This window comes from Mobula birostris, chromosome 13 (assembly GCF_030028105.1).
Source record: "Mobula birostris isolate sMobBir1 chromosome 13, sMobBir1.hap1, whole genome shotgun sequence".
Lineage (NCBI taxonomy): Eukaryota > Metazoa > Chordata > Chondrichthyes > Myliobatiformes > Myliobatidae > Mobula > Mobula birostris.
The window spans coordinates 58,056,845-58,084,413 of NC_092382.1; the positions used below are offsets into that span (position 1 = coordinate 58,056,845).

General features: G+C 44.5%; 1 protein-coding gene across 1 annotated transcript; it reads left to right on the forward strand.

The window, feature by feature from the left end:
* The first annotated feature begins 2,601 nt into the window (after nucleotides 1-2,601).
* LOC140207954 (uncharacterized) lies at nucleotides 2,602-26,786 on the forward strand. The gene is made up of 4 exons (XM_072276490.1): nucleotides 2,602-2,686; nucleotides 4,180-5,952; nucleotides 20,011-20,122; nucleotides 23,787-26,786. Exons 2-4 carry the CDS (start codon nucleotides 4,571-4,573, stop codon nucleotides 25,080-25,082), a joined length of 2,790 nt encoding a protein of 929 aa, XP_072132591.1. The 5' UTR covers nucleotides 2,602-2,686; nucleotides 4,180-4,570; the 3' UTR covers nucleotides 25,083-26,786.
* The last annotated feature ends 783 nt before the right edge of the window (nucleotides 26,787-27,569 follow it).

Genomic DNA, 27,569 nt, shown 5'->3' on the forward strand with positions numbered 1-27,569 from the left:
ATCCTTGTAAGCGGAACAAGCGCTATACATGCCCTTACACTTCCTCCCTCACTACCATTCAGGGCCCCAGACAGTCCTTCCAGGTGAGGCAACACTTCACCTGTGAGTCGGCTGGGGTGATATACTGCGTCCGGTGCTCCCGATATAGCCTTCTATATATTGGCGAGACCCGAAGCAGACTGGAAGACGGTTTCAATGAACAACTACCCACTGTCCCCCAGAGAAAGCAGATCTCCCAGTGGCCACACATTTTAATTCCATGTCCCATTCCCATTCTGATATGTCTATCCACGGTCTCCTCTACTGTCAAGAAGAAGCCACACTCAGGTTGGAGGAACAACACCTTACATTCCGTCTGGGTAGCCTCCAACCTGATGGCATGAACATCGACTTCTCTAACTTCCGCTAGGCCCCACCTCCCCCTCGTACCCCATCTGTTACTTATTTTTATGCACACATTCTTTCTCTCACTCTCCTTTTTCTCCCACTGTCCCTCTGAATCCAGATCCATGATCCTCTCATATCCCTTTTGCTAATCACCTCTGCAGCTCTTGGCTCCATCCCTCCCCCTCCTGTCTTTTCCTATCATTTCTGATCTCCCCTCCACCTCCCCCCCCCCCACTTCCAAATCTCTTATTAGCGCTTCATTCAGTTAGTCATGATGAAGGGTCTCGGCCCGAAACGTCGACGGTACCTCTTCCCAGAGATGTTACCTGGCCTGCTGCGTTCACCAGCAACTTTTACGTGTGTTGCTTGAAATTCCAGCATCTGCAGATTTCTTCGTGTTTGCAGATACACCAATAGCTTCGCACTGGGAAGCAGCCATTCACCTGCTCGGTGTGAGCGAAGAGACTCATTCAGTTAACCCACCTTGTGATGCTTCACTGAGTTCACTATAAATAGAGGCCACATTTCTGTCCGGAGTGAGCAAAGAGTTTTACTCAATCATCCCAGCTGCTGCAACACCAGCAACTTCACATCAGGGAGGAAGTTCAAATCAGCTCTGTGTTAAATGTTTAACCATCACGGTGACTGAAGGCAGCTGCAGGTTCATGAGGGACTGTTACTGTCAGATTCTGCAGTTCTTGCGGCTGTTCATCGCACCCATGACTGAACCCTGGTCACTGAGCACTGGAGGAGTCCATTCTGCTGATGTTCGCCTTAAACTGGACTGATGTTTAATATTGTGGATCTATGAAAGATAAATCAGTTCTGTATCAAATCCCGTGTCTCAGGTACTTACTGTCTCTGCCACACTCACAATGTAAACTAGGGAGGCCACTCAGACTATTTGATCCCTGCCCATATTTCCGTTCCATATCAGTATATCAAAATCTATCCCTGCCTTTCCCCTCTCACTCTCCCTTTGATGACAGGTTGCAACCAGTCACCACTCCGTGGGAGAAGAGATCTCCCTTGAATTTCAGAGAATCATAGAAATCTACAGCACATTACAGACCCTTTGGCCCACAGTGTTGTGTCGACCATGTAACTTACTCTGGAAACTGCCTAGAATTACCCTACCGCATAGCCCTCTATTTTCCCGAGCCCCATGTATCTAGTCTCTTAAAAAACCCTATTGTATCCGCCTCTACCACCGTCGCTGGCAGTGCATTCCACACACACACCACTCCTTGTTAAGAAAAAACTTAGCTCTGACATCTCCTCTGTGCCTACTTTCAAGCAGCTTAAACATATGCCCCCTCGTGTTAGCCGTTTCAGCCCTGGGAAAAAGCCTGTGGCTATCCACACGATCAATGCCTCTCATCATCCTATACACCTGCATGAATCTCCTGCATGATTGTCTCCAGGCTGAATAAGACGACGTGCTCACTGTGGTTTTGACGTTCTTCAAGGCTCTGGACGAAGTTGGTTAAACTCCTTCCCCGCTCTTTCCAACGTTTTGTGTCATTTCCACTAATTTCAAAGGACTGTGCTTCAGACAGCTGGGTTGTTGCAATGCGCCTCTCAAGCCTGACAGCAGACTAGCGATTGAATTTTCGACAGAGCGGATTCAGAAAGAGTTGGCAGTATGATTCAGGGCTTTTGGGCTCCAGAGAATTATGGGGTCTAGAGTTTACGAGGAGGAGGAGAAATCAGACCAGCAGGATATGGCTGCAAATTAAAGATCAGAAACATTTGGAAACTGGTTGAATGAAAAAAAAAGGTGGTTAATTTCTGCAAATTACTGGTGGAAATCAACAGATCAGGCAGCAAATGTGGAGAGGAATAAATACACAACGTTTAGGCCGAGCTCCTTCAGTATGCTTAGCCTATGAACTCCGCTGCTTATTTGCTGCCTGAACTGCAGAGTTCCTCCAGCATTGTGTGTGTGTGGGTTTCAGTATTTCCAGCAACTGCAGAATCTGTTACATTTGTAAGAGGATTGTACTTTGGCATTAGATACACGGAATACCTGTTGATATTGAGCAAATCGTTTATGGGATCCGCTTTCTGTGTTAAAACAGCTACTGAGTACTCTACACAAAAAAAAAACTGAGGTCTGGACATGGAACCGAAGCTTGCCGGAACATTTAATGGCACCGTGATTACCCAGAAAGCTCGGCATAACAATTTTCGCCGTCGCGGAAGCACCGATCAAATGCGCAGGCGTCAGGGTTGATGTTTGTTCCCGAATATCGCGCATGCGCGCAGTACACTAAAGGCCTCGGAAAATCGGCTCCAGGTAAGAGACAGTTTGCTGGTGGGGTTTTCAACACCGAATTCGGGATAATTACTGTGAGCTCCGGACACCGTGACCCGGAATCCCGGGACAGTCCTGTTCTCTTCTCTCTCTCTCTCAGCCCCACGACCCGTACACGGGCCCCGGGGAGCTTCCGGCTGATGAGGGAATGGGAACCGATGGATCTCTCAGACAGAGCTGAGCTCCAGCTGTCTAAATGCAAGGATTGGGAACTCGGAGAAAGGGAACAAATCTTTTAAATCACCTTTGTTCTACCTCCTATCACATACGAGAGAAAATCTGCAGATGTTGAAAATCCAAGCAACACACACGAATTGCTGGGGGAATTCAGCATTAGTACTCTTCCTTAGATGCTGCCTGGCCTGCTGAGTTCCTCCAGCATTTTGTGTGCGTGTTGTTTCTTCTACCTGCTCTTGTTCTGGACTTTTCTACTCGTGAGAACACGTTTTGACCCACTCTCTCTGGGTACATAATTATATCAAACACTTTTGTCCTGGGCAACAAGTAGGTTTCACATCACAAATGTGCCGGACAGAGTACTGCCTTTCCCTTCATACTCATTGGCATTGCCATCAATAAGCTCAGCACCGACAGTCACCTGGGGGGAGGGTTCAGGGGAAATATTTATGTACGATACAGAATCTGTGTTTATTGTGGTGATGCAAAAGTTGCTGGAGAATTTGCAAGTGGGAGGAAGTGGAGTGATATTTGGAAATCTGACTTTTAAAAGTGTCATTTAGCAAGCAAATCAGATATGGATGGTGTGCAAAAGCTGGAGTGAGAAATTTCTTCCTAACCCTCTGCAGGCCTGCTACATAGGTTGTGTGAGAGTGCAGATGAACTTGATCAAATCCAGAGGATATCAAAGTTCTTATTGACAGTGATTTACTAGCTGTTAAAATGAATACCTCTATTTAAAGTTCAGTGTGCACATATTATTGTCACTGGGTAAAAATTGCACAGCCCAAGATTTTTTGGCACACGGCTCATTACAAATTAGATGGGACATTGGTGGGAAGGTGGGGAGACTTCAAGTGTCCTTGACATCCTCACCTGCTAGGTGTGCGTCCAGCTGCAGCTTGTAACCCTGCATGTTAGGGAGTTTGAGCTAGAAATGGATGAATTCCAGATCATTTGGGAGTTGGAGGGGGTGATGGATATGACCTGAAGAGAGGGGCCAGGCACCCATGCAGCTTAGCAGGAACAGGGAATAATACCAATGGAGAGAGTCAAACTGACCCAAGGCACAAATTGGAGACAGCAAAATGCCCCATTCTTACAGAGACAGGAAGATCATCAGGGAATTGATAGTCATTCCAGATGCCAGCACTGTGCCCAGTTTGAAGATAATTTCTCTCTTCAACTTGGGTTGAACTTCACTAACAGTAATACCAGATCAAATCTTGGCAACTCAAGTAATCTCATCTGAAATGTTGTCCTACACCCATTGATGGATTTTGTAAATTTTTTTACAGGTTAGACACAAGAAGGAATTTGTCTACAGGAATCTCAAACACGACGCGCCAGTTTTGCTGTCTCTGTCTAGATATTTAAGAAGTGGAGCAAGGGATTCAATCGACCATCCTTCCTGCTCAGACTGTGGGGAGGGATTGACTCAGTCATTTGACCAACTGGCATGCCAGTCGTTTTACACGGGGAGAGGCCATTCACCTGCTCAGACAGTGGAAATGGATTCACTTGGCCATCTCAGTTGAGGGTCATCAGCAAGATCACACTGTGCAAGGCCATTCATCTGTTTTGTGTGTGAGAAAAGATTCAGTCGGTCATCCCACCTGTGGACACACCAATCGGAGGCTGGTCATCTGCTCAATTTCTGGTAAAGGATTCACTCGGTCATCTGACCTAATGTTACACCAGCGAGTTCACGCAGGAGAGAAACCATTCTCCTGCTCAGTCTGTGAGAAGAGATTCACTGATTCATCCACCCTACAGAAACACCATCGAGTTCACACTGGGGAGAAGCCATTCACCTGCTCAGTCTGTGGGAAGAAATTCACTCAGTCATCCAACCTACAGATACACCATCGAGTTCACACTGGCGAGAAGCCGTTCACCTGCTCAGTCTGTGAGAAGAAATTCACTCACTCTTCCACCCTGCAGAGACACCATCGAGTTCACACTGGGGAGAAGCCATTCACCTGCTCAGTCTGTGGGATGAGTTTCACTGATTCATCTGCCCTGCAGAGTCACCAGCGAGTTCACACTGGGGAGAAGCCATTCACCTGCTCAGTCTGTGGGAAGGGATTCACTCAGTCATCCAACCTGCAGAGTCATCAGCGAGTTCACACTGGGGAGAAGCCATTTACCTGCTCAGTCTGTGGGAAGAGATTCACTCAGTCATCTGACCTAATGGCTCACCAGCGAATTCACACTGGGGAGCAGCCATTCACCTGCTCGGACTGTGGAAAGGGATTCACTTTGTCATCCACCCTACTGAGACACCAGCGAGTCCACACTGGGGAGAAGCCGTTCACCTGCTCAGTCTGTGGGAAGGGATTCACTCAGTCATCCACCCTGCAGAGTCACCAGCGAGTTCACACTGGGGAGAAGCCATTTACCTGCTCAGTCTGTGGGAAGAGATTCACTCAGACATCTGACCTAATGGCTCACCAGCGAATTCACACTGGGGAGCAGCCATTCACCTGCTCGGACTGTGGAAAGGGATTCACTTTGTCATCCACCCTACAGAGTCACCAGCGAGTTCACACTGGGGAGAAGCCGTTCACCTGCTCAGTCTGTGGGAAGGGATTCACTCACTCATCCACCCTACAGAGTCACCAGCGAGTTCACACTGGGGAGAAGCCATTCACCTGCTCAGAATGTGGGAAGGGATTCACTCAGTCATCCAACCTGCAGAATCATCAGCGAGTTCACACAGGGGAGAAGCCGTTCACCTGCTCAGTCTGTGGGAAGAGATTCACTGATTCATCCACCCGACAGAGTCACCAGCGAGTTCACACTGGGGAGAAGCCGTTCACCTGCTCAGTCTGTGGGAAGCGATTCACTCACTCATCCACCCTACAGAGTCACCAGCGAGTTCACACTGGGGAGAAGCCATTCACCTGCTCAGAATGTGGGAAGGGATTCACTCATGCATCCCACCTACAGAGACACCAGGGAGTTCACACTGGGGAGAAGCCGTTCACCTGCTCAGAATGCGGTAAAGGATTCACTCAATCTTCCAAACTACTGGCACACCAGTCAGTTCACACTGGGGAGTGGCCGTTGTTATGAATCCCTTGGTTTTGTTTGCTATGGACATTCATTTTAAAAGAGAGAGAGAGATTAAGAAGGTGAATCAGTCTGACTTACGGCTTGTTTACATTGCTTGCAGCTTGTTTAGATTTAACCGAGGACACGGACACTCAGAGTCAGACAGAGACGAAGGAGGTAAAATGGAAGGATCGAAACAAAGGAACTAGTGGCCAAGGGTCACTGTTTAGAACTTTCCTATGCCCACAAGGGTGGGTTAATTATCGATTCAGCATACATCGAATGTGTGGTTATCACCTCTTTTGAACTATAGGAGTGGATTGGATTTGGAGTATCCTGTGAAGACCAGTTGTGTGTTAACCCTTGACTGCGTGTGATGTGGGAATTCACTTGAGGATGATACCCCTTGTGACAAGTCACTTTCGGTGATAATTCGTATGTGGATTTGGAACGATGACGGATAAAATCTACAGCGACTGTTCTCTCGTTTTACCACCGTGGAACCTGTGGAATTCGACATGATTCCCTCCTCTGGACATTTACCCTGGATTACAAATATCTCTGTCTCATCACCTATTCCATGGATGAATTGAACTTCCATACTTTATCATCTCAAGACCCTAAGCCTTGTTTCCCCTGCGTTCAATAGCTTGGGAGTAATACTTACACACATATATACACGTAACACTGTTAACTTTTGTTTATCTTGCTTAAGTTATTATTTATAAGTAGACACTAATAAAGATAGTGGTTTTCACATCAAAACCAGACTCCAGTCTATTGCTGCTGGTTCGTTTCTAAAGCATTACGGTTCGTAACAAAATTAGGGCCTACGTCTGGGATATGAACAAATTTGGGGGCATATTGATTGATTAATTATCAATTTCATTGGGGAAATCCCTTTTGATTTATTTGTGTGTGGAAAATCACCAGCAATGGATGTTGATAGATTTCTGGAAGCACCAACCTCTGAGGCATTAGAAGACGCCAGAAGGATTGAGTTGTTGAGTATTGCTAAAAGGTTAGAACTTGCTAAGGTGAAATCAACAATGAGGAAGGCACAGATGCAGAGGACAATAGCTGAACATTATGTATATGAGGGTGTGTTTAAAGTGGAAGAGTTGGAGGTGTTTCTGGAAAGTAAACTTAGTGAGCTTGAGCTCCCGTACAAGTTAGAAAAATTAAAGATGGAGGCTGTGGAAAGGCAGAGGCAGTTTGAGGCTAGAGAGGCAGAAAAACAGGGAGGAAGCAGAAAGACAGAGGCTGTTTGAGCTGGAAAAGATAAGAGAGATTGCAGCAAAGGGGTCTAGTGTTAGACTCTGGTGATAAGTTTGAGGCCAGTCGGGAAGTTAAATTGGTACCTCCATTTGATGAGGCAGAGGTTGATAAATACTTTCAGCATTTTGAGAAGTTTGCTCAGAGTATAAAGTGGCCAAAAGAGGGTTGGCCTATTCTCTTACAAAGTGTAATTAAGGGGAAGGCTCAGCAAGCCTATTCTGCTTTGACAGTTGATGAAGCAGCTGATTATGACACAGGCTGTGCTCAAAGCTTACGAGTTGGAAAGTTTAGAAATTTGAGGAAATCTCTGAACCAGACTTGTATGAAATTTGCTTATGAGAAGTTTGTGTGTTTTGACCACTGGCACATATATAAAAATGTAAATGATGATTTTAACAGCTTGAAAGAGTTGGTTTTAATTGAAGAATTCAAAAGGTGCGTCCCTGATGACATAAAGACATATTTAGATGAAAAGGATGCTGCCACTTTGCAGGAGTCTGCTAGATTAGCAGATGAGTTTGCTTTAACCATAACTCATGAGTTCACCCTGAATAAAAGCTTCCAAAAGAGTAGCAGGGATAACCAGGGTAAACCAGAAATTAATGCTGGAACTAATAACAAGAGTAAGGATGAAGGGAAGCAGTTGAAGGAGAAATATTCTGGTCTTACTTGTTACTATTGTAAGAAAGCTGGTCATATGATGTCTTAATTTTTCCATCCTGAAGAAGAAAAAGGAAAAGGAGTCAGTTCCAAATGCCTGTGATCAGTATGTTGAAGCACCTATAAACCCACATTCTGTTGAGGCTCAGTTAAGGACTGAGAGGTCTGACTGAGTTCAGAAGGTATTCGCCTCACCTCCCCCTCGTACCCCATCCGTTATTTATTATTATTTTTATATACACATTTGTTCTCTCACTCTCCTTTTTATCCGTCTGTCCCTCTGACTATACCCCTTGCCCATCCTCTGGGTTCTCCCCCCCCCCTTGTCTTTCTCCACGGACATCCTGTCCCATGATCCTCTCATATCCCCTTTGCCAATCACCTGTCCAGCTCTTGGCTCCATCCCTTCCCCTCCTGTCTTCTCCTATCATTTTGGATCTCCTCCTCCCCCTCCCACTTTCAAATCTCTTACTAGCTCTTCTTTCAGTTAGTCCTGATGAAGGGTCTCGGCCCGAAACGTCAACTGTACCTCTTCCTAGAGATGCTGCCTGGCCTGCTGCATTCACCAGCAACTTTGATGTGTGTTGCTTGAATTTCCAGCATCTGCAGAATTCCCCTTGTTCAGAAGGTATTCGATCACTTTATGTCAGATGGGTTTGTATTAGTAAAGGAAAGGTCAACCCTGGTACCTATGAAAATTCTTTGAGATACTGGGGCTTCTCAGTCACTTACATTAGACAGTGTTCTAAAGTTTGGTGATGAGACTAACATAGGTGAGGTAAATCTTATTAAAGGCATTGGGGGTGGCATGGTTTCTGTGCCACTGCACAGGATAATTTTAGTCAGGGTTGGTTTCGAGACCTGTTAAGATTGGATTATGCTCCAGTTTACCGGTGGAAGATGTTACTTTGCTGTTAGGGAATGACCGGGCAGATGGTAAAGTCGTTCCTGCAGTGCAGTTGACAACTAAGCCAACCACTGACGACCCACAGATGGATTTTAATATTTATCCTTCCTGCGCAGTAACTCAAAGTATGGCTAAAAAGTCTGCCAATGCAGACAGTTCTGTGCAGCATGATTCTGATACCCATGACAGCCAAAATCAGGATTCAGGTTATGATGACTTGTCAGGGACTTTTCTGCCTTCTTTGTTTCAACAGGACTCAGGTAGTAAGTCTGATAAGAAAGATTTATTCCTGTCTAGGAAGGAGTTTATAGCAGAACAGAACCAAGACCCTGAGATTGAAGCTTTAAAAGAAACAGCTTTCTCAGATAATGAGATTAAGAAAGTACCAGTTGGCTATTATCTCAAGGATGGAGTGTTAATGAGGAAGTGGAGGCCACCTGCTATACCTGTGAGTGAGGAATGGGCAATTGTTCACCAAGTTGTTGTCCCTAAAGTTTATAGGACTAAAATTTTAGCTTTGGCCCACAGTATGCCCTGAGGTGGCCATTTCAGAGTGAATAAAATGGTAAACAGGATTATGAAACAATTTTACTGGCCTAATTTAAGGAAAGATGTTGTGACCTTTTGCAGAACCTGTCACCCTTATCAATTTGTGGGTAAACCTAATCAGGTCACCCCAGTGGCCCACTCTGGCTATACCTGTATTCGGTGAACCCTTTTCCAAAGTTATAGTGGATTGTGTTGGCCCATTGCCAAAGACTGAATCTGGCCATCAGTATTTGCTAAATATTATGTGTACTGCATCCAGATTCCCAGAAGCAATAACTCTCAGAAATATTAAAGCTAAAACTGTGGCAAAAGCTCTTAACAGGTTTTTTACTTTATTTGGTTTACCTAAAGAAATCCAGTCTGATCAAGGAAGTAATATTACACCTGGATTGTTCCAGCAGGTATTTTATGAACTGGGAGCTAAACAAATTACATTGTCTGAGTACCATCCGGAATCACAAGGGGCTTTAGAAACATTTCCTTCTACCCTCTAAACAATGATTAAGACATACCGTGTTGAAAATGGAAAAGACTGGGATGAAGGAATACATTTGCTTTTGTTCACAGTAAGAGAGTCGGTACAGGAATTACTGGACTTTAGTCCTTTTGAACTTGTATTTGGTCATAGAGTGAGGGGAACTTTGGCCTTGTTAAAGGAACAGTGGTTTGATGGGGATGTACATGTTAACCTGTTAGACTGTTTTGAAGTTCAAAAATAAACTACACCAAGCTTGTAGTCTAGTGAGACAAAACTTAAAGATTTCTCAAAACAAAATGAAGTGTTGGTTTGATAAGTGGGCTTGCGGAAGAAAATACGAGGTGGGGAATAAGGTGCTTCTCCTATTTCCAATGTTGACGTATCCACTTCAGGCGAAATTCAATGGACCATATGAAATAGTCTCTCAAAGTAATGATGCGAATTATGTTACTAAAACACCCGACCGACGTCAACTAACACAGGTGGTACACATAAATATGATAAAGCCTTATTTTGTCAAGCAGGCAGCATCTGTGAGTGTTGTAAAAATATATGAATCTGGCAATGCTGAGAATGAAACAATTGACTCATCTAAGGCGACGTCCACACTAGACCGGATAAATCCGTAACCGAAGCTTTCTGTCTTCGTTTTGACCCTCTGTCCACACTGAAATGGTGTTTTCCTCCCCCAAAAACAGAGATTTTCTTCAACGCCCTCCGGAGTGTGTAAATTTGTAAACGTCGATTGCGCAGAGCAGTGTGGACGGGGTAAATGGATATTTTTAAAAACGCTGTCATGACGTGCCAGAACAGATGGCGGCAGCGCGACATTTCATTGTTTTCTTGAACGCAACCCCCCACACAACCTAACAATTTCAGAACAGACAGAAACAATACTGAAGCCAGAAGAGTTAGAAATGTACTTACCAAATACTTTGACCCATAGCTTACTGAATAAATAAGTATACTTACTTTGCCCTGTTTTCTGTCCTTGCTTGTATGAACAGCAAGTACTTCTTTGACAATAGATGTGTAACAGCCTAATGTAACATTGTATGGAAATACAAGATAACACTGATGCAGACATGTTTTATACATTTAACAAGGCACTTTATTTGTCACGGACCCTTCTGGCAATCCCCCACCTTACTGTTTACCTCAGGAATTGGGCTTCAATCCCCTCGTTTAATTTCCAATCATTCCCAGGTTCCACTTACACACACACACCTGCTTTCCATCAGAAAATGCAGGATAAAGACCCTGTGATCACAACAACGAGCTGACAGTTCGTTGGTCGACTCCAGTGTGAGTAACCTTGGTTCATGGTTCATAGGACTGTTAGCTCTAAGTCTAGCATCGCTCCTGGATTCTCTCCAAACCCAAGACTTCAGGTAAAGACTCCCCTGGAAACCGATTCCACGCTCGCTACGGTGATAAGGACTCCCGACTCTGTCCCCACGCCCGTGTTCTGCACTTGGGTTCATCCATGCTTGTGTAATATGATTAATGTATTGCTTGTGCAAACATTCAATAGATGCAATTGTCACCTTTGCCCAGTAACTCATTCTATTGCACATGTTAAATACACCAAAATAATACACAAAGACATGGCAAAGGTAAAGGCAAACAAATGAGGTAACAGCAAATTTCACTTTTGCCTAGTAACAAGCCTTGTTCCATTTAGTTGTACCTGTCGTCCCTTTCATCGGTGAAGAGACTATGGCTGTAGAAAACGTTTCTGGACTAACGCGCACCAGGTCTTTTGTTTGGCAATTTCCATTTAAGTTTCTCTAGTCCAACTGGACAAACGCGCACCAAGTACACCGTTTCCTCTTCGATTTTTTTCCGTGTGTCTTGCGCATGCCCAGTTGGAGGAGATTCACCCAAATATCCATTCTAATGAGGACAGAGGTATTTTGAAAATTGCCTGGTGTGGACACCTGGCGTTTTTACGCCAAACCTGCGTTTTCAAAATTATCCGATGTAGTGTGGACGTAGCCTGAGATTTTTCACAAGCCAGACATGGTCCCAGTTAGGCTAATGAACTTGGTTGTTCTAGAAAACTTTGATAACAAGTTGGCTCATCTGCAGCCAAAGCAAGAACAACAGCTGAGAAATTAATTCTGAAGTTTAAAAATTTATTTCCCGACGTTCCCAAGCAAACCACTGTCGCAGTACATGACGTAGATATTGGTCAATCCAAACCAATTAAACAGCACCCATATTGCATGAACGTAGAAAAGCGTAAATTGGCTGAGTAAGAAATTGAATATATGCTGAAAAATGGTATTATTAGGCCTTCAAAATCAGATTGGAGCTCACCCTGTGTTATTGTGCCCAAACCTGATGGTAGTGTTAGATTTTCCACTGACTATAGGAAGGTAAATGCAGTAACAAAAACAGATGCCTATCCTATCTCTATGGTAGATGATTGCCTCGATAAGGTTGGAAAAGCTAAATTTCTTACAAAGATTGATCTGTTGAAAGGGTATTGGTGCGTTCCATTGACAGACGGAGGTAGAGAAATTTCCGCGTTAGTGACAGCTACTGGGTTGTATGAATACAATGTTTTGCCATTTGGAATGAAAAATGCTCCAGGAACATTCCAGAGAATGATTGATTCTGTAATTTGAGGGTTAGAACACGCAGTTGCCTATATTGATGACTTAGTCACAGGGAGTGACACTTGGGAAGAGCATATCTCTGCAGTAGAAAAGCTGTTTGACAGGCTTTCCCAGGCCAACCTTACAGTTAATAGTGAATTTGGCCATGCCACTGTGACCTATCTTGGCTATGTAGTAGGTCAAGACAAGTTGGCTCCTGTTCAGGCAAAAGTCCAGGGAATTTCTGAAGTTCCTAATCCGACTGGTATGAAGGCTCTCAGAAGGTTTCTGGGAATGATTGGATACTATCGTAAGTTCTGTAAGAACTTTGCAGATATCGCTCTTCCTCTGACTAATCTCCTGAAGAAGGGTGAAAAGTTTGTCTGGACTGAGCCTTGTCAGGAGGCATTTGATTGATTGAAAGTTATTATTTGACATTAGGCCAATCAATGTAGGGTCGTCAGCAAATTTAATTAGTAGATTGGAGCTGTGGGTGGTGACACAAGTCATGGGTATAAAAAGAGTAAAGGAGGGGGCCAAGGAGACAACCCTGTGGGGTATGTGTGCTGAGGGTCAGAGAGACAGAGGTGAGGGAGCCCACTCTTACCACCTGCCGGCGATCTGACAGGAAGTCCAGGATCCAGCTACACAAGGCAGGGTGAGGGCTGAGGTCTCTGAGCTTCTTGTCGATACTTCACGCCTTCGTATGGCTACTGCTCTGCCCATGACTGCAAGGAACTGCAGAGAACTTTGGGGAACAGAGACCATTAGAGAAACAAGCCTCCCCTCCATAGACTCTTCCTGCACTTCCCCTGCTTCGGAAAAGCAGACCATGTACTCAAAGACCCTCACAACCTGGACGTTCTTGCTGCAACCCCGCTCCCCCATCAGGGAAGAGATACAAAAGCCTTGAAGCGCGTACCACCAGCCTCAAGGACGGCCTCCTGTCTGCGGTTATAAGCCAAAAAAATGGACTCGACCTCACAACGTAACTCGACGTGACCCTGCACCATACGTCTATCTGCACTGCACTTTCTCTGCAGCCATAATGCTTTGTTACAGTTATTGTTTTGATGTATATCAGCTCAATGTACTGTTGTAATGTATTGATCTGTGTGGATGGTATGTCGGGCAAGAATTTCACTGCAGCTCAGTACGTGATAAAAATAAACAAATTCCCCATTTTAATTGTGTGGAAATGTTAGACAGACTGAGCTGCTTTGGAACCACAGAAGGAAACTTAACTTTTGTTATTTCTGTAGAATACAGATAAATAGAAAAGGCTTCAATCTCGCATTACAATCTGCGGTAACTGGGATCAGGTGACTGGTGGTGGGTCTCCCATACCGATAATCAGAATCAGGTTTAATAGCTCCGGCATATGTCATGAAATTTGTTGTCTCTGCGGCAGCAATAGAACCCAATTCATAACAATAGATTTTATCAAATGTGATTTAAGATAAGAATATACATATTAAACAGTTAAATTATATAAGTAGTACAAAATAAAAAAAATATAATAAACTATTTTAATTGTGTGGAACTAAATACTGACTGGGTTGTTGCTTTGGAAATTCTAGAGTGAAGCTTAAGTAAACTACACATTTATGAGATGCTCAGATAAATAGAAAAGGCTAAACTCTCACACAAATTGGTCATACACACAGAAACATTGGCTGCACTTCAGCAGGTAAAAACAGTGGAATGAAACATGCTGAAAATATTGCAGAAAAAAAAACATATTGTCCACCCACGACAAGAGGACGTGACAGATCCGGATCTCACTGCCTTGTCTGAATGGGCGAAAGATGAAGCTACACGGACATGTAGAGTAGTGACCGACAGATGCTGCAGATCTGCAGGGAAATGTGAACAGGAAACGGGATCAGGTGACGGGTGGAGGGTCTCCCACCTGAACCGGTGACTCTGCTCCTCACCCCTCACCCGCTGCCCGACCCATCCGCTGTATTTTCCACATTATTCCACTTACACCAGATACGTAGTTACCTTTTCCCTCCATATTTTCCCTCTCCCTTTCCCTCCACCTCCAAGTCACAGAGTCAAGGGTTCAATTCCCATTCCGATCCAACACACAATTCAGACCCAAACAGGAAATGTGCAGGTTTCATTTAAATCAGTCTGTGTTTAAAAACACTCATTTCTATTCACAGTCCCCCGGCCTCACTGGACAGCAACACTGAAACATCAAGTGAGAAACAGCAGGATGTGGCCATTCAGCCCCTCTAACCATCAACAAGATGACGGCTGCTCTCCCATCTCAGCCACATGTTTCTGCCCGATCCTCATTTCCTCGATCCCTCCAGTCTCCACACATCTGCCGGCCTCTGTTTTATGTGAGGATGATCACCGAATCTTCACCGCCCTCTGGGGTGGGGATTTACAGATATTTACCACTCTCGGAGTGGAGACATTTCCCCTCATCTCAGTCCCGGACAGTCCAACCCCCTTTTCAGAGACTGGGATCCCTGGTTCAACCGGTAATGATGTTGTGCATTTCAATGTGTTCACCCCTCGGTCCTCGATTCTCTAAACGAAATGGTTATCACATTTGATGTTTCTTCATATGATGACCCACCACTCCAGGGATCAGTCTGGTGAATCTTCATTGCACTCTCTATAACAAATACTCTCTAACCTCTCTGTTAATCCTCTATGGAATTAATTTCCATCTTCTGCAGCCCCGTGTTGCCCCAACCACTCACCTCCCACCCCTGTCACTATTTCCACCTTCCCACCTCCCCCTCACCTGGATCCACCTCTCACTCCCCAGCTCTTGCCCCATCCCCACCCCTCACCTCTTTTCTCGGACTATTTCCCGTCCACTCTCAGTCCAGAGGGAGGGTCTCGGCCCGAAATGTTGACGGTCCATTTCCCTCCACAGATGCTGCCCGACCCACTGAGTTCCTCCAGCAGTTTGTTCTTTGGTCTGTATAACCCGTGTTAGTGTGGGGAGCGGGATTTTACACCATATTCCCGGTACAATCTCAACAAAACACAAATAATTGTCACTTTGCCCGGACCATTGGCCCCGCTTGCAGGGCAACAGTCTGCCGGTGTTTGCCCCCCAATGTGGTGAATCGCCACCACCGTGGGCTCAGACATTTCCACAGATGAGCCCCTCCTGTCCCCACCGGGACAAACATCCTGTCCGCCCCCTCTCTCACCGTCTTCATCCTCTCCCTCCCCGGGGAACCGGCATCAAACCGACGGGCCGAGCGGTCTCCTCCTACCTCTCAGCGATACATCAGACTCCGGCCGCAGGAGACGCTTCACAAACGCCCCAACTTCCCTCGGAGGGATATGGAAATAAATCAGAAAGCGGACATTTACTTTGAGGTTTGCTCCTCTTTGAGCGGGGTAACGCCCTCTCGGCTGGTCCGCCTCCGCTATTGGGCGGAAACAGTGATTGACATCGCCTTGGAGGTGAGGGGTGGAGGGGTCTCGTGGTCGGTAGCTCAGCCGTTAAACCGCCTCAGCACGAGCAGAGCAGCGCGTGTGTGACGTCAGTTACGCACGGGGGGAACCATGTGTGACGTCACCTGTGGGGGAGCGCTTGTAATTAAAAACACCTGAATGGACATTTCTTATGATTTCAGTGGGACAACAACATTAATCACGGGTTTCATCACTGAATCCAGTGTTGTGAGATGTAAAGTCCCCTGTTATGTGTCCGGCTGTGCCGTGTTGTTGGTGGAGTGGGCAGCGTGGTGTTTGTCTCGATTCGGGTCACAACACCAGAATTGCCAGCGGGGTCCACACACAGTGTATTAGTGACCAGAAAACCTCCCGTCCCTGCAGTCTTTGTCTCCTGGTAAACTCAACACCCTGACAATGTGGACCATAGATACCCCTTCCTCTCAGAGTCAGGGAATCATTCAGACAGCTGATCAAAGAGAGGAATTATATTTATTGGTCATTAAAGTTCACCCAGATTCGTTTGGACGGATTTAATGTGGAGTTCGGGGGTCACAGTGAAAGGGCCGGACGGCCGAACTCTCCCCGTTATCCAAACATCCTTCCAGGTGAGGCGACACTTCACCTGTGAATCTTCCGGGGTCGCCCGTTGTGTCCGCTGCTCCCGATGCGGCTCCTCTACACCGATGACACCGGCTCCTCCGCAGTTGTGCGGGGTCGGGTTGTTTTTACTGGGGGATCGATGTTATTTTTCCCATTTGTGGGAGGGGTGGGTTTGGGGGGTTGACGATCGGGATGCCGTTCTTTTTCATGCGGGGCTGGGGTGGGAGTTTGATTTTTTTCGCTCTGAAAGCCTTTTTCTTTCTTTGTTTCGTGACTCTCTGGAGGAGAAAAAAACTCAGAGTTATTTATGGATACCTACTTTGATAATAAATTAACCTTTGAACTATCCGTGCCGAGCGGGACTTCCCGGTGTCCAAACATTTCATTCCGACTAACTGAAGCTATCAGCTTTTCCAGTCTCTCTCTCTGTTTAGACTGGCCGACTGCCTGTCTGCAGATCGCTCTCTCTCTCTTATGGTTAAATCCACAGTTCGCGCCGTCAGCGTGTGACTGACGTCATAGTCCCGCCTCCTCACTCCCCGGCGCTCTTAAAGACACAGTCACAGTCCGACCGCAGACTCGCAACAGCCGCAACACAACGTCCCGACTTTTCAACTCAGTGCTTCAACTAATAAAGACAACCACGCCATTTGCCTTCTTAACCACCCGATCAATCTGTGCAGTCTCTGTCAGGGACCGATGAACTTGGAGTCTAAGATCCCTCTGATCATCAACACTGTTCAGGGTTTTGCATTTAACAGTGTACTGTCTCAAACATTCGACCAACCGAGCTGCCAAGTTCACAAGTACGGGAAGGTACAGGTACAGAGAACCACTGACTTGTGGCAGCATCACAGGTAAGTACATTCAGATAACACACGGAACACAAATTATACGATTCTCTGTCAGCAACAATCTATAAATACGTTTTATGTTATTAACAATATGTAAAATACATTGTGTCGTGATCAATATTAAAATGTGCATTTTGTGTCAATAACAGACTTGGAAATGTTGAATTTGGTCCCTGTCTCCATTCCTCCTGGAGTCCACAACCAGCTCCTTTGTTTCTGTGACATTGAGGGAGAGGTTGTTTTCTTGACACCACTGTGTCGGGGTGATGACTTCTTCTCTGTAGGCTGCCTCGTTATTATTTGAGATTAGGCCAATCAGTGTAGTGTCGTCAGCGAATTTAATTAGCAGATTGGATCTGTGGGTGACGACACAAGTCATGGGAATACAGAGAGTAAAGGAGGGGGCCAAGGAGACAACCCTGTGGGGTATGTGTGCTAAGGGTCAGAGAGACAGAGATGAGGGAGCTCACTCTTACCACCTGCCGGCGATCTGACAGGAAGTCCAGGATCCAGCTACACAAGACAGGGTGAAGGCCGAGGTCTCTGAGCTTCTTGTCGATACTTCACGCCTTCTTATGGCTACTGCTCTGCCCATGACTGCAAGGAAAAGCAGGCCATGTACTCAAAAATCCTCATAACCGGCACATTCTTGCTGCATTCCTCTCCATTTTAATTGTGTGGAAATATTAGACAGACTGAGCTTCTGTTTTGAAACCTCAGAAGGAAACTTATCTGAACTATTGTCATTTCTGAGGAATGCAGGTAAGTAGAAAAGGCTTCAATCTCGCATTACAATCTGCGGTAAATGGGATCAGGTGACCGGTGGGGGGTCTCCCATATCAATATCAGAATCAGGTTTAATAGCACCGGAATATGTCATGACATTCGTTGTCTCTGCGGCAGCAGTAGAACCTAATTCATAACAATAGATTTTAACAATTGTGAATTACTATAATATACATATTAAATAGCTAAATTACGTAAGTGGTGCAAAACTAAAAATTTTAAAAATGTAATAAACTTTTAATTGTGTGGTAATTCTGGAGCAAAGCTTAACTAAACTGTACACATTTATGAGAAGCTCAGAAAAATAGAAATGTCTAAATTCTCAAATGCATGGCTTTGTGTTAAATGTTTCACCAATATGGTGACTGAAGGCAGCTGCAGGTTCATGAGGGACTGTTACTGTCAGAATCTGCAGTTCTTGTGGCTGCTCATCGCACCCAGGACTGAACCCTGGTCACTGAGCATTGGAAGAGTCTGTTCTGCTGATGTTAGCCTTAAACTAGACTGATGTTTAATATTGTGGATCTGTGAAAGATAAATCAGTTCTATACCAAATCCCGTGTCTCAGGTACTTACTGTCTCTACCACACTCACAATGTACACTAGAGAGTCCTCTCGGCCCATCTGGTCCCTGCCCATGTTTCTGTTCCATATCAGTATATCAAAATCTATCCCTGCTGTTCCCCTCTCACTCTCCCTGTGATGACAGGTTGCAACTAGTCACCACTCCGTGGGATAGGAGATTGTCCATGAATTTCAGAGAATCATAGAAATCTACAGCACATTACAGACACTTTGGCTCTAAATGATGTCACGACCATGTAACTTACTCTAGAACCTGCCTAGAATTACCCTACCGCATAGCCCGCTATTTTCCTAATCTCCATGTACCTATCTAAGAGTCTCTTAAAAGACCCTATTGTATCCGTCTCTACCACCATCGCTGGCTGTACTTTCCACACACACACCACACTTTGTTTAAAAAACGTAGCTCTGACATCTCCTCTGTACCTACTTCCAAGCAGTTTAAACCTATGCCCCCTCGTGTTAGCCATTTCAGCCCTGGGAAAAAGCATCTGGCTATCCACACGACCAATGCCTCTCATCATCCTACACATCTGCATGAATTTCCTGCATGCTTCTCTCCAGACTGAATAAGACGATGAGCACACTGTGGTTTTAATGTTCTTCAGGGCTCTGGTCTAAGGTGTTTAAGCTCCTTCTTCCCTGATCTTTTCAACGTTTTGTGTCATTTTCACTCATTTCAAAGGTCTGTGCCTCAGACAGCTGGGTTGGTTGAATGAACCTCTAAAGTCTGACAGCAGATGAGCGAGTGAATCTTCGATGGTGTAGAGTCAGAAACCAAAAAGTTAACAGCCTGAGTCAGGGCTTTGGGGCTCCAGGAAGAGATGGGAATTAAGAGTTTACAAGGACAAGGAGGAAGAGGAATCCAACCAGCAGAATATGGCTACAAATGAAAGATCAGAAACACTTTGAAACTGTTTGATTGAAAAAAAAGGTGGTTAATTTCAGCAAAGTACTGGAGGAAATCAACAGATCAGGCAGCAAATGTGGAGAGGAATAAATAGACAACGTTTTGGCCGAGCCCTTTCAGCATGCCCAGACTGTGTACTACTCTGCTTAGTTGCTGCCTGAACTGCAGAGTTCCTCCAGCATTTTGTGTGTATATGTTTACATTTCCATCAACAGTAGAATCTCTTGTGTTGTATATCTGCATTTGTAACAAGGTTCTACTTTGGCATTAGACACGCGGAAAGCTTGTTGATATTAAGTGTATTGCTTATGGGAGCTGCTTTCTGCATTAAAAGAGCTGCCGAGTTTTCTACACAAAAAAAAACTGAGGTATGGACATGGAACTGGTGCTTGCAGAAACTTTTAATGGCACCGTGATTACCCAGAAAGCTCTGCAAAGAATTTTCGCCGTCGCTGAAACACCGATCGAATGCACAAGCTGTTCCCGAATATCGCGCATGCGCGCGGTACACAAAGGCCCAGAGAATTCGGCACCAGGTAAGAGATATTCCCCGGCTGCGGGTGGGGGTTTTCAACACCGAATTCGGGACAATTGCTGTCCGGCTCTCTTCCCTCTGTCTCAGCCCCACGATCTGTACACGGGCCCCGGGGAGCTTCCGGCTGATGAGGGAATGGGAACCGATGGATCTCTCAGACAGAGCTGAGCTCCAGCTGTCTAAATGCAAGGATTAGGAACTCGGAGAAAGGGAACAAAATCTTTTACATCACCAGCTGAGAAAAAAACACCTCTGTTCTGCCTTCAATCACAAACGAGAAAACCTGCAGATATTGAAAATCCAAGCAACACACACAAAATGCTGGAGGAATTCAGCATTAGTACTCTTTTCCATAGATGCTGCCTGGCCTGCTGAGTTCCTCCAGCATTTTGTGTGTGTTGCTTGTTCTACCTCCTCTTGTTCTGGACCTTTGTACCCGTGGGAACATGTTTTGACCCATTCTCTCTGGGTACATAATGATATCAAACGCCTTTCACCTGATCAACAAGTAGCTTTCACATCACAAATGTGCCATTCTCCAATGAGACCTGCCCTTCCGTTCATATTCATTGGTTATCAGTCCCCTGGGGGAGGATTCAGGGGAAATATTTATGTACAATATAGAAACCAGTGTTACCTGTGTGTGTTGTGGCAATGCAAAAGTTGCTGGAGAATTTGCAAGTGCAACGAAGTGGAGTGATTTTGGAAATCTGACTTTTTAAAGCATCATTTTGCGAGCAAATCAGATATGGACGGTGTGCAAAAGGTCTGGCGAGAAAATCCTTCGTAACCCTCTACAGGCCTGCTATATAGGTTGTGTGAGAGTGCAGATGAACTCAATCAAACCCAGAGGGCATCAGAGTTCTCATTTGCTAGCTGTTAAAATAAATACCTCTCTATTTAAAGTTCAGTTTGCACATGTTGTTGTCAATGGGTAAAAATTGCACAGGCAAGATTTTTTGGCACACCGGTCATTACAAATTAGACGGGACATTGGTGGGAAGCTGGAGAGACTTCCAGTGTCCTTGACACCCTCACCTATAAGATGTGCATCCAGCTGCAGCTTGTAACCCTGCACGTTCGGGAGTTGGAGCTGGAAATGGATGAATTCCAGATCATCCAGGAGTTGAAGGGAGTGATAGATATGTCATGAAGAGAGGTGCATTGCACCCAAGGTGCAGGACACACGAAACTGTGTGAGAGTTAGAAAGGACCCTGTACAGATTACAGATGTGGAGGTGTTTGTTGTCTTAAGGCAAATTACCATGGATAAATCCCCAGGGCCTGACAAGTTGTTCCCTGGGACGCTGCAGAAGATAAGTGCAAAAATTGTTGGGGCCCAAGCACAAATATTTAAATCATCCTTTGTGACAGGTGAGGCACTGGAGGATTGGAGGACAGCCAGTGTTGTTCTGCTGTTCAAGAAAGGCTCTAAAGGTAAACAAGAAAATTTTATGTTAGTGAGCTTGACATCAGTAGTGGGAGAGTTATTGGAACATATGTGCAGCAACTGGATATATAAGTATTTGGATAGATGTGCTCTGATTAGAGATAGGCAGCATGGTTTTGTGCATGGTGGGTCATGTCTAACCAATCTTATAGAGTCTCTCGAGGATGATATCAGGAAAGTGGATGAAGGCAAGGCAGTGGATGTTGTCTACATGGACTTTAGCAAGGCACTTGGCAAAGTCTCATCTGGGAGGTTGGTCAAGAAGGTTCAGTCACTCAGCATTCAAGATGGGATAGTAAATTGGATGATACACTGTCTTTGGGAGAAGCCAGACTGTGGTAGCAGATGGTTGCCTCTCTGACCGGAGGCCTGTGACTAGTGGTGTGCCACAGGGATCAGTGCTGGATCTGTTGTTGTTTGTCATTTATATCAGTAATCTGGATGATAGTGTGGTTAACTGGATCAGCAAATTTGTGGATGACACCAAGATTGGTGGTGTAGTGGACAGCGAGGAAGATTATCATGGCTTGCAGTGTGATCTAGACCAGCTGGGAAAATGGGTTGTGAAATGGAGAATGGAATTTAATGCTCACAAGTGTGAAGTGTTGCACCTTAGTAGGACCTAGAATTGCACAGTGACTGGTAGGGCACTGAGAAGTGTTGTAGAAGAAAGGGGTCTGTGAATACAGGTCTATATTTCACTGATAGTGGTGTCACAGTTTGATAGGGATAGAAAGAAAGATTTTGGCACATTGGCCTTCATAAACCAAAGTACTGAGTACAGGAGATGGATGTTATGTTGATGTTGTACAAGACATTGGTGAGGACTAACTTGGAGTATTGTGTGCAGTTTGGTCAGCAACCTACAGGAAGATGTAAAAGAGGTTGAAAGAGTTCAGAGAAAATTCGCAAGTATGTTGCCAGGTCTGGAGGACTTGGGTTATGAGGAGAGATTGAACAGGTCTGGGCTTTATTCCTTGGAATGTAGAAGATTGAGGCGAGATTTGATGGAAGTGTATCAAAATTGTGAGGGTTATAGATGGGGTAAGCGTAAGCTGGCTTTTTCCACTGAGATGGTGTGGGACTCCAAACAGAGGCCATGGGTTGAGGGGGAAAGGTGAAATATTAAGGGGAACATGCAGGTAAACGTCTTCACACAGGCAGTCATCCAGGTGTGGAATGAGCAGACAGCCCAACTGGTGCATGTGAGCACAATTTCAACATTTAAGAAGTTTGTATTGGTATCTGGATGGTAGGGGTATGGGTGTAGATAGGTTAAATAGTTCAACACAAACTAGATGGGCCGAAGTGCCTGTTTCTGTGTTGTACTTTTCTGTGACTCTGTGACAAGCACAAGAAATAATACTAATGTTCATTTAATTCCTTTTAACAGCTGTGAAGACCAGCCATTCATCTGGGCAGGAAATGTTTACATGGCGTTAAAACTGTGGCACTTTACATTGACAGTAGATAAAAGAAAATCCCTGCTGCACGTCCGTCAACAAAGGCTATTTGTGTGAGAGTGTTTCAGTTACTGTGGGGCCAGGCACCCATGCAGCTCAGTGGGAACAGGGAATAATACCAATGGAGAGAGTCAAACTGAGCCAGGTCACAGATTGGAGATGGCAGAAATGCCCCATTCCTATAGAGACAGGAAGAGCATCAGAGAGTTTGATGGTCATTCCAGATACCAGCACTGTGCCCAGATAGAAGATGATTTCTCTCTCCAACTTGGGTTGAATCTCACAGAAACAGTGTGATGGCAGATCACACCTTGGTGACTAAAGTGATCTCATCTGAAATGTTGTCCTTCACCCACTGATGGATGTTATAAATCTTTTTTCAGGTTAAAAACGACAAGGAATTTATCTATGAGGATCTCGAACACAACACGCCAGTTTTGCTGTCTCTGTCCACGCTTATAAGAAGTGGAGCAAGGGATTCACTTGATCATCCTTCCTGCTCAAACTGTGGTGAGGGATTCACTCGATCATCTGACCGACTGGCAGGCCTGTCAGTTTACACAGGGGAGAGGCCGTTCACCTTTTCAGACTGTGGGGATTCAAGGTCATCTCATGAAGGTACATCAGCAAGTTCACACTGGGACAAGGCCATTCACCTGTTCTGTGGTGGGTCTTCTCACCTGTGGACACACCAGTCAGTTCACACTGGGCAGAGGCTGGTCATCTGCTGAATTTGTGGGGAAGGATTCACTCGGTCATCTGACCAAATGGCTCACCAGCGAGTTCACACAGGCGAGTGGCCATTCACCTGCCCGGAAGGTGGGAAGGGATTTACTTGCTCTTCTAAACTGAAGGTACATCAGAGAGTTCACACTGGAGAGAGGCCGTTCTCCTGCTCAGACTGTGGGAAGGGATTCAATCAGTCATCCACCCTACTGACTCACCAGCGAGTTCACACTGGAGAGAGGCCATTCATCTGCTTGGACTGTGGGAAGGGATTCAATTCTTCATCTAATCTACAGAGACACCAGCGAGTTCACACTGGAGAGAGACCGTTCACCTGCTTCGACTGTGGGAAGGGATTCACTGAGTCGACTAGCCTACAAGCACACCAGTCAGTTCACACTGGAGAGAGGCCATTCACCTGCTCAGTGTGTGGGAAGGGATTCACTCGATCAGCTCAGCTGAAGGAACATCAGAGAGTTCACACTGGAGAGAGGCCATTCACCTGCTCAGGCTGTGGGAAGGGATTCATTCGGTCATCTGACCTAATGGCACACCAGCGAGTTCACACCAGGGAGCGGCCGTTCGTTTGCTCGGACTGTGGGAAGGGATTCACTTGGTTATCTAATCTGAAGGTACACCAGAGAGTTCACACTGGGGAGAGGCCGTTCACCTGCTCAGACTGTGGGAAGGGATTCACTTGCTCATCCCAACTGAAGGTACATCACAGAGTTCACACTGGGGAGAGGCCATTCACCTGCTCAGACTGTGGGAAAGGATTCAATTCATCATCCCAACTGAAGGTACATCAGAGAGTTCACACTGGGGAGAGGCCGTTCACCTGTTCAGACTGTGGGAAGGGATTCATGCAGTCATCCGAACTAAAGGTACATCAGCGAGTACATACCGGAGAGAGGCCGTTCACCTGCTCAGACTGTGGGAAGGGATTCACTTTGTCATCTAAACTGAAGGTACATGAGCGAGTTCACAACGGAGAGAGGCCATTCACCTGCTCAGACTGTGGGAAGGGATTCACTTTGTCTTCTCACTTACTGAAACACCAGTCACTTCACACCGGGGAGTGGCCATTCACCTGCTCAGTCTGTGGGAAGGGATTCACTGAATCATCCTCCCTACTGAGACACCAGTCAGTTCACATCAGGGAGTGTCCGTGGCCATTCACCTGCTCAGTCTGTGGGCAGGGATTCTCTGAATCATCCTCCCTACAGAGACATCAGTCAGTTCACACTGGGGAGAGGCTGTTCACCTGCTCAGACTTTGGGAAGAGATTCTCTCAGCCAAATCAACCCTATGTGCATCATTGAGTTGATTGAGCTGGAATGAGGCTGTTCACCTGCTCTGAATGTGGGAAGCAATTCACTCAGTTATCTGAACAGATGTAACTCTCGCTAAGGCTAGCAGCTTAATATAGGTGGTGATAGCCTCCCAGCCCAATCTTATCTAATTCTACTTTAGTCTGTTTTTTAAGCTTAGCTGAATAAGAAATGATCTGGCCATGCAAAAATGCTTTAAATGTATCCCATATAATTCATTTGGACGTACCCACTATATCATTAAAATGAAAGAATTCTTTTATCTGGGTTTCAATAAAACCAATAAAGTCAGAGTTTTGCAATAATGTCTGAGACATGTGCCATGTGCTATGTTGAGCAGGCAAGAATGACATAAATTCAAAACAGAAACTCAAAGGTGCATGATCAGATATAGCAATAGCGTCATTTTCACAATTTTTAACACTAGGCAGGAAGCGGGGATTGATTATAATATAATCAATCCTCGAATATTTTTTGTAAACATGTGAAAAGAAAGAATATTCTCTGTTACCGGGGTGCAGATATCTCCATAATTCGATCAATCCAAAATTGATCAAAAAGGAGTTAATAAGTGACACAGAGTGAGTTGGAAGTCGCTGATTGGTTGAGCTCTTGTCAATCATAGGATTTAAACAACAGTTAAATTCCCCACGCATTATCACATATATTCATTTGAATCAGGCAGTAAAGCAAATATCTTTTCTAAAAAAAGAAGGATCATCTAAGTTAGGACCATACAGATTGACCAAAACAATTTTTCTGTTACAGATCACTCCTTTGACAATTAAAAATCTACCATTCGAATCTGACTCAATATCCTCTTGAATAAATATATTAGATTTAATAAAGATGGACATGCCTTTAGTTTTACTCTGAGAAGTAGAGTGGAACTGCAAACCTCTCCACCATCCAAAAAAAATCTATTTAGATCTCCTGCCCTGATATGTGTCTCTTGAGCAAAAATTATATCAGTTTGGAATCAGTTAATAGTTTTGTCTATTTTTCATTTAATAGGATGATTCCAACCACAAACATTCCAACTTATTACATTAATCCGTTTAAATACCATATTATAATTTTATTATACTTTATACCTGCACAGAGCACATACCAATACGGGATGATCAAAAATGGTGGTGATGAAGAATACAACCACATAGAAAACACCCATGCTCCAGAACCACCCAAGAGGAAAAAAAAACTCCTAATTCTAACCCCACCCACCTCCCTGAAAGCCCCCCCAAAAAAAAGGCAAGCAACCTATGATAGCATACGAAGCCAGGGACCGCTCTGTCTGTACAGACTCTTGATGCCCAAATTACTGAAGCCGAAATTCACAAAGCTATTTTTTCAATGCAATCTGGTAAGGCCCCTGGACTTGATGGGTCCTGTAGAATTTTATAAAAAAATTGGAAAATTGCTTTTTCCGGATATATGTTGGAAATGTCTAAGGATTCTGTTTTGAAAGGTGATTTACCCTCTACTTTCTATGAGGCTTCTATTTCTTTAATTCTTAAAAAGGATAAAGATCCTACTGACCGTACTTCATATAGACCTATTTCATTATTGAAAGTCGATGCTAACATTCTGTCAAAGATAATGGCCAATTGGTTAGATAATATTTTGGGTAAAATTATTTTTAAAGATCAAATAGGCTTTATAAAGGGTCGTTTTTCCTTTTCAAATGTTCGGAGACTACTTAACATATATTTATCCTCTTTTAAAACTCCACAATGCATCATCTCTTTGGATGCTGAAAAAGCATTTGATCGAGTTGAAATATTTCTTTAATGTTTCAGAGAAATTTGGCTTTGGTGTTAATTTTAATAATTGGTTTGGAACGATATATAAAGCTCCTATTGCTACTGTTGTCAATAACAACTGTAGGTCTCCTTTTTTTCAGATTTCACAGGGGACAAGACAAGGTTGTCCATCAAGTCCTTTGTTATTTACTTTAATATTAGAACCCCTTGGTATTGCTCTTCGTGAAGCTAAAAATATTCATGGGATTTTTGTGAATGAGACCATTCATAAGATTTCTCTTTACGCTGACTATTTATTGGTTTATGTATCTAATCCCAAAGAATCTATTCCTGCCTTGCTAAAATTATTCAATAAATTTGGAGATTTTTCAGGATATAAAATAAATGTTAGTAAAAGTGAATAGTTTCCTTTAAATGAACCTGCCTCTATAAATGATAATATTCCTTTCAAAGTCACAGATTCTTTCAGATATTTAGGTGTTATAATCACTAAAAAATATAAGGATCTTTATAAAGCCAATTTTGTTCCTTTGGTAGACTCTATGAAGTATTGATTTAATAGATGGAGTCCACTTACCTTTTCACTTGTCAGTCGTATCCATATAGTTAAAATGATGATTTTCCCCAAATTTTTATATTTATTTCAGAATATCCCTGTTTTATTGACTAAGAAGTTTCTTTGATCAGATTGATTCTATTATTTTAACTTTTATTT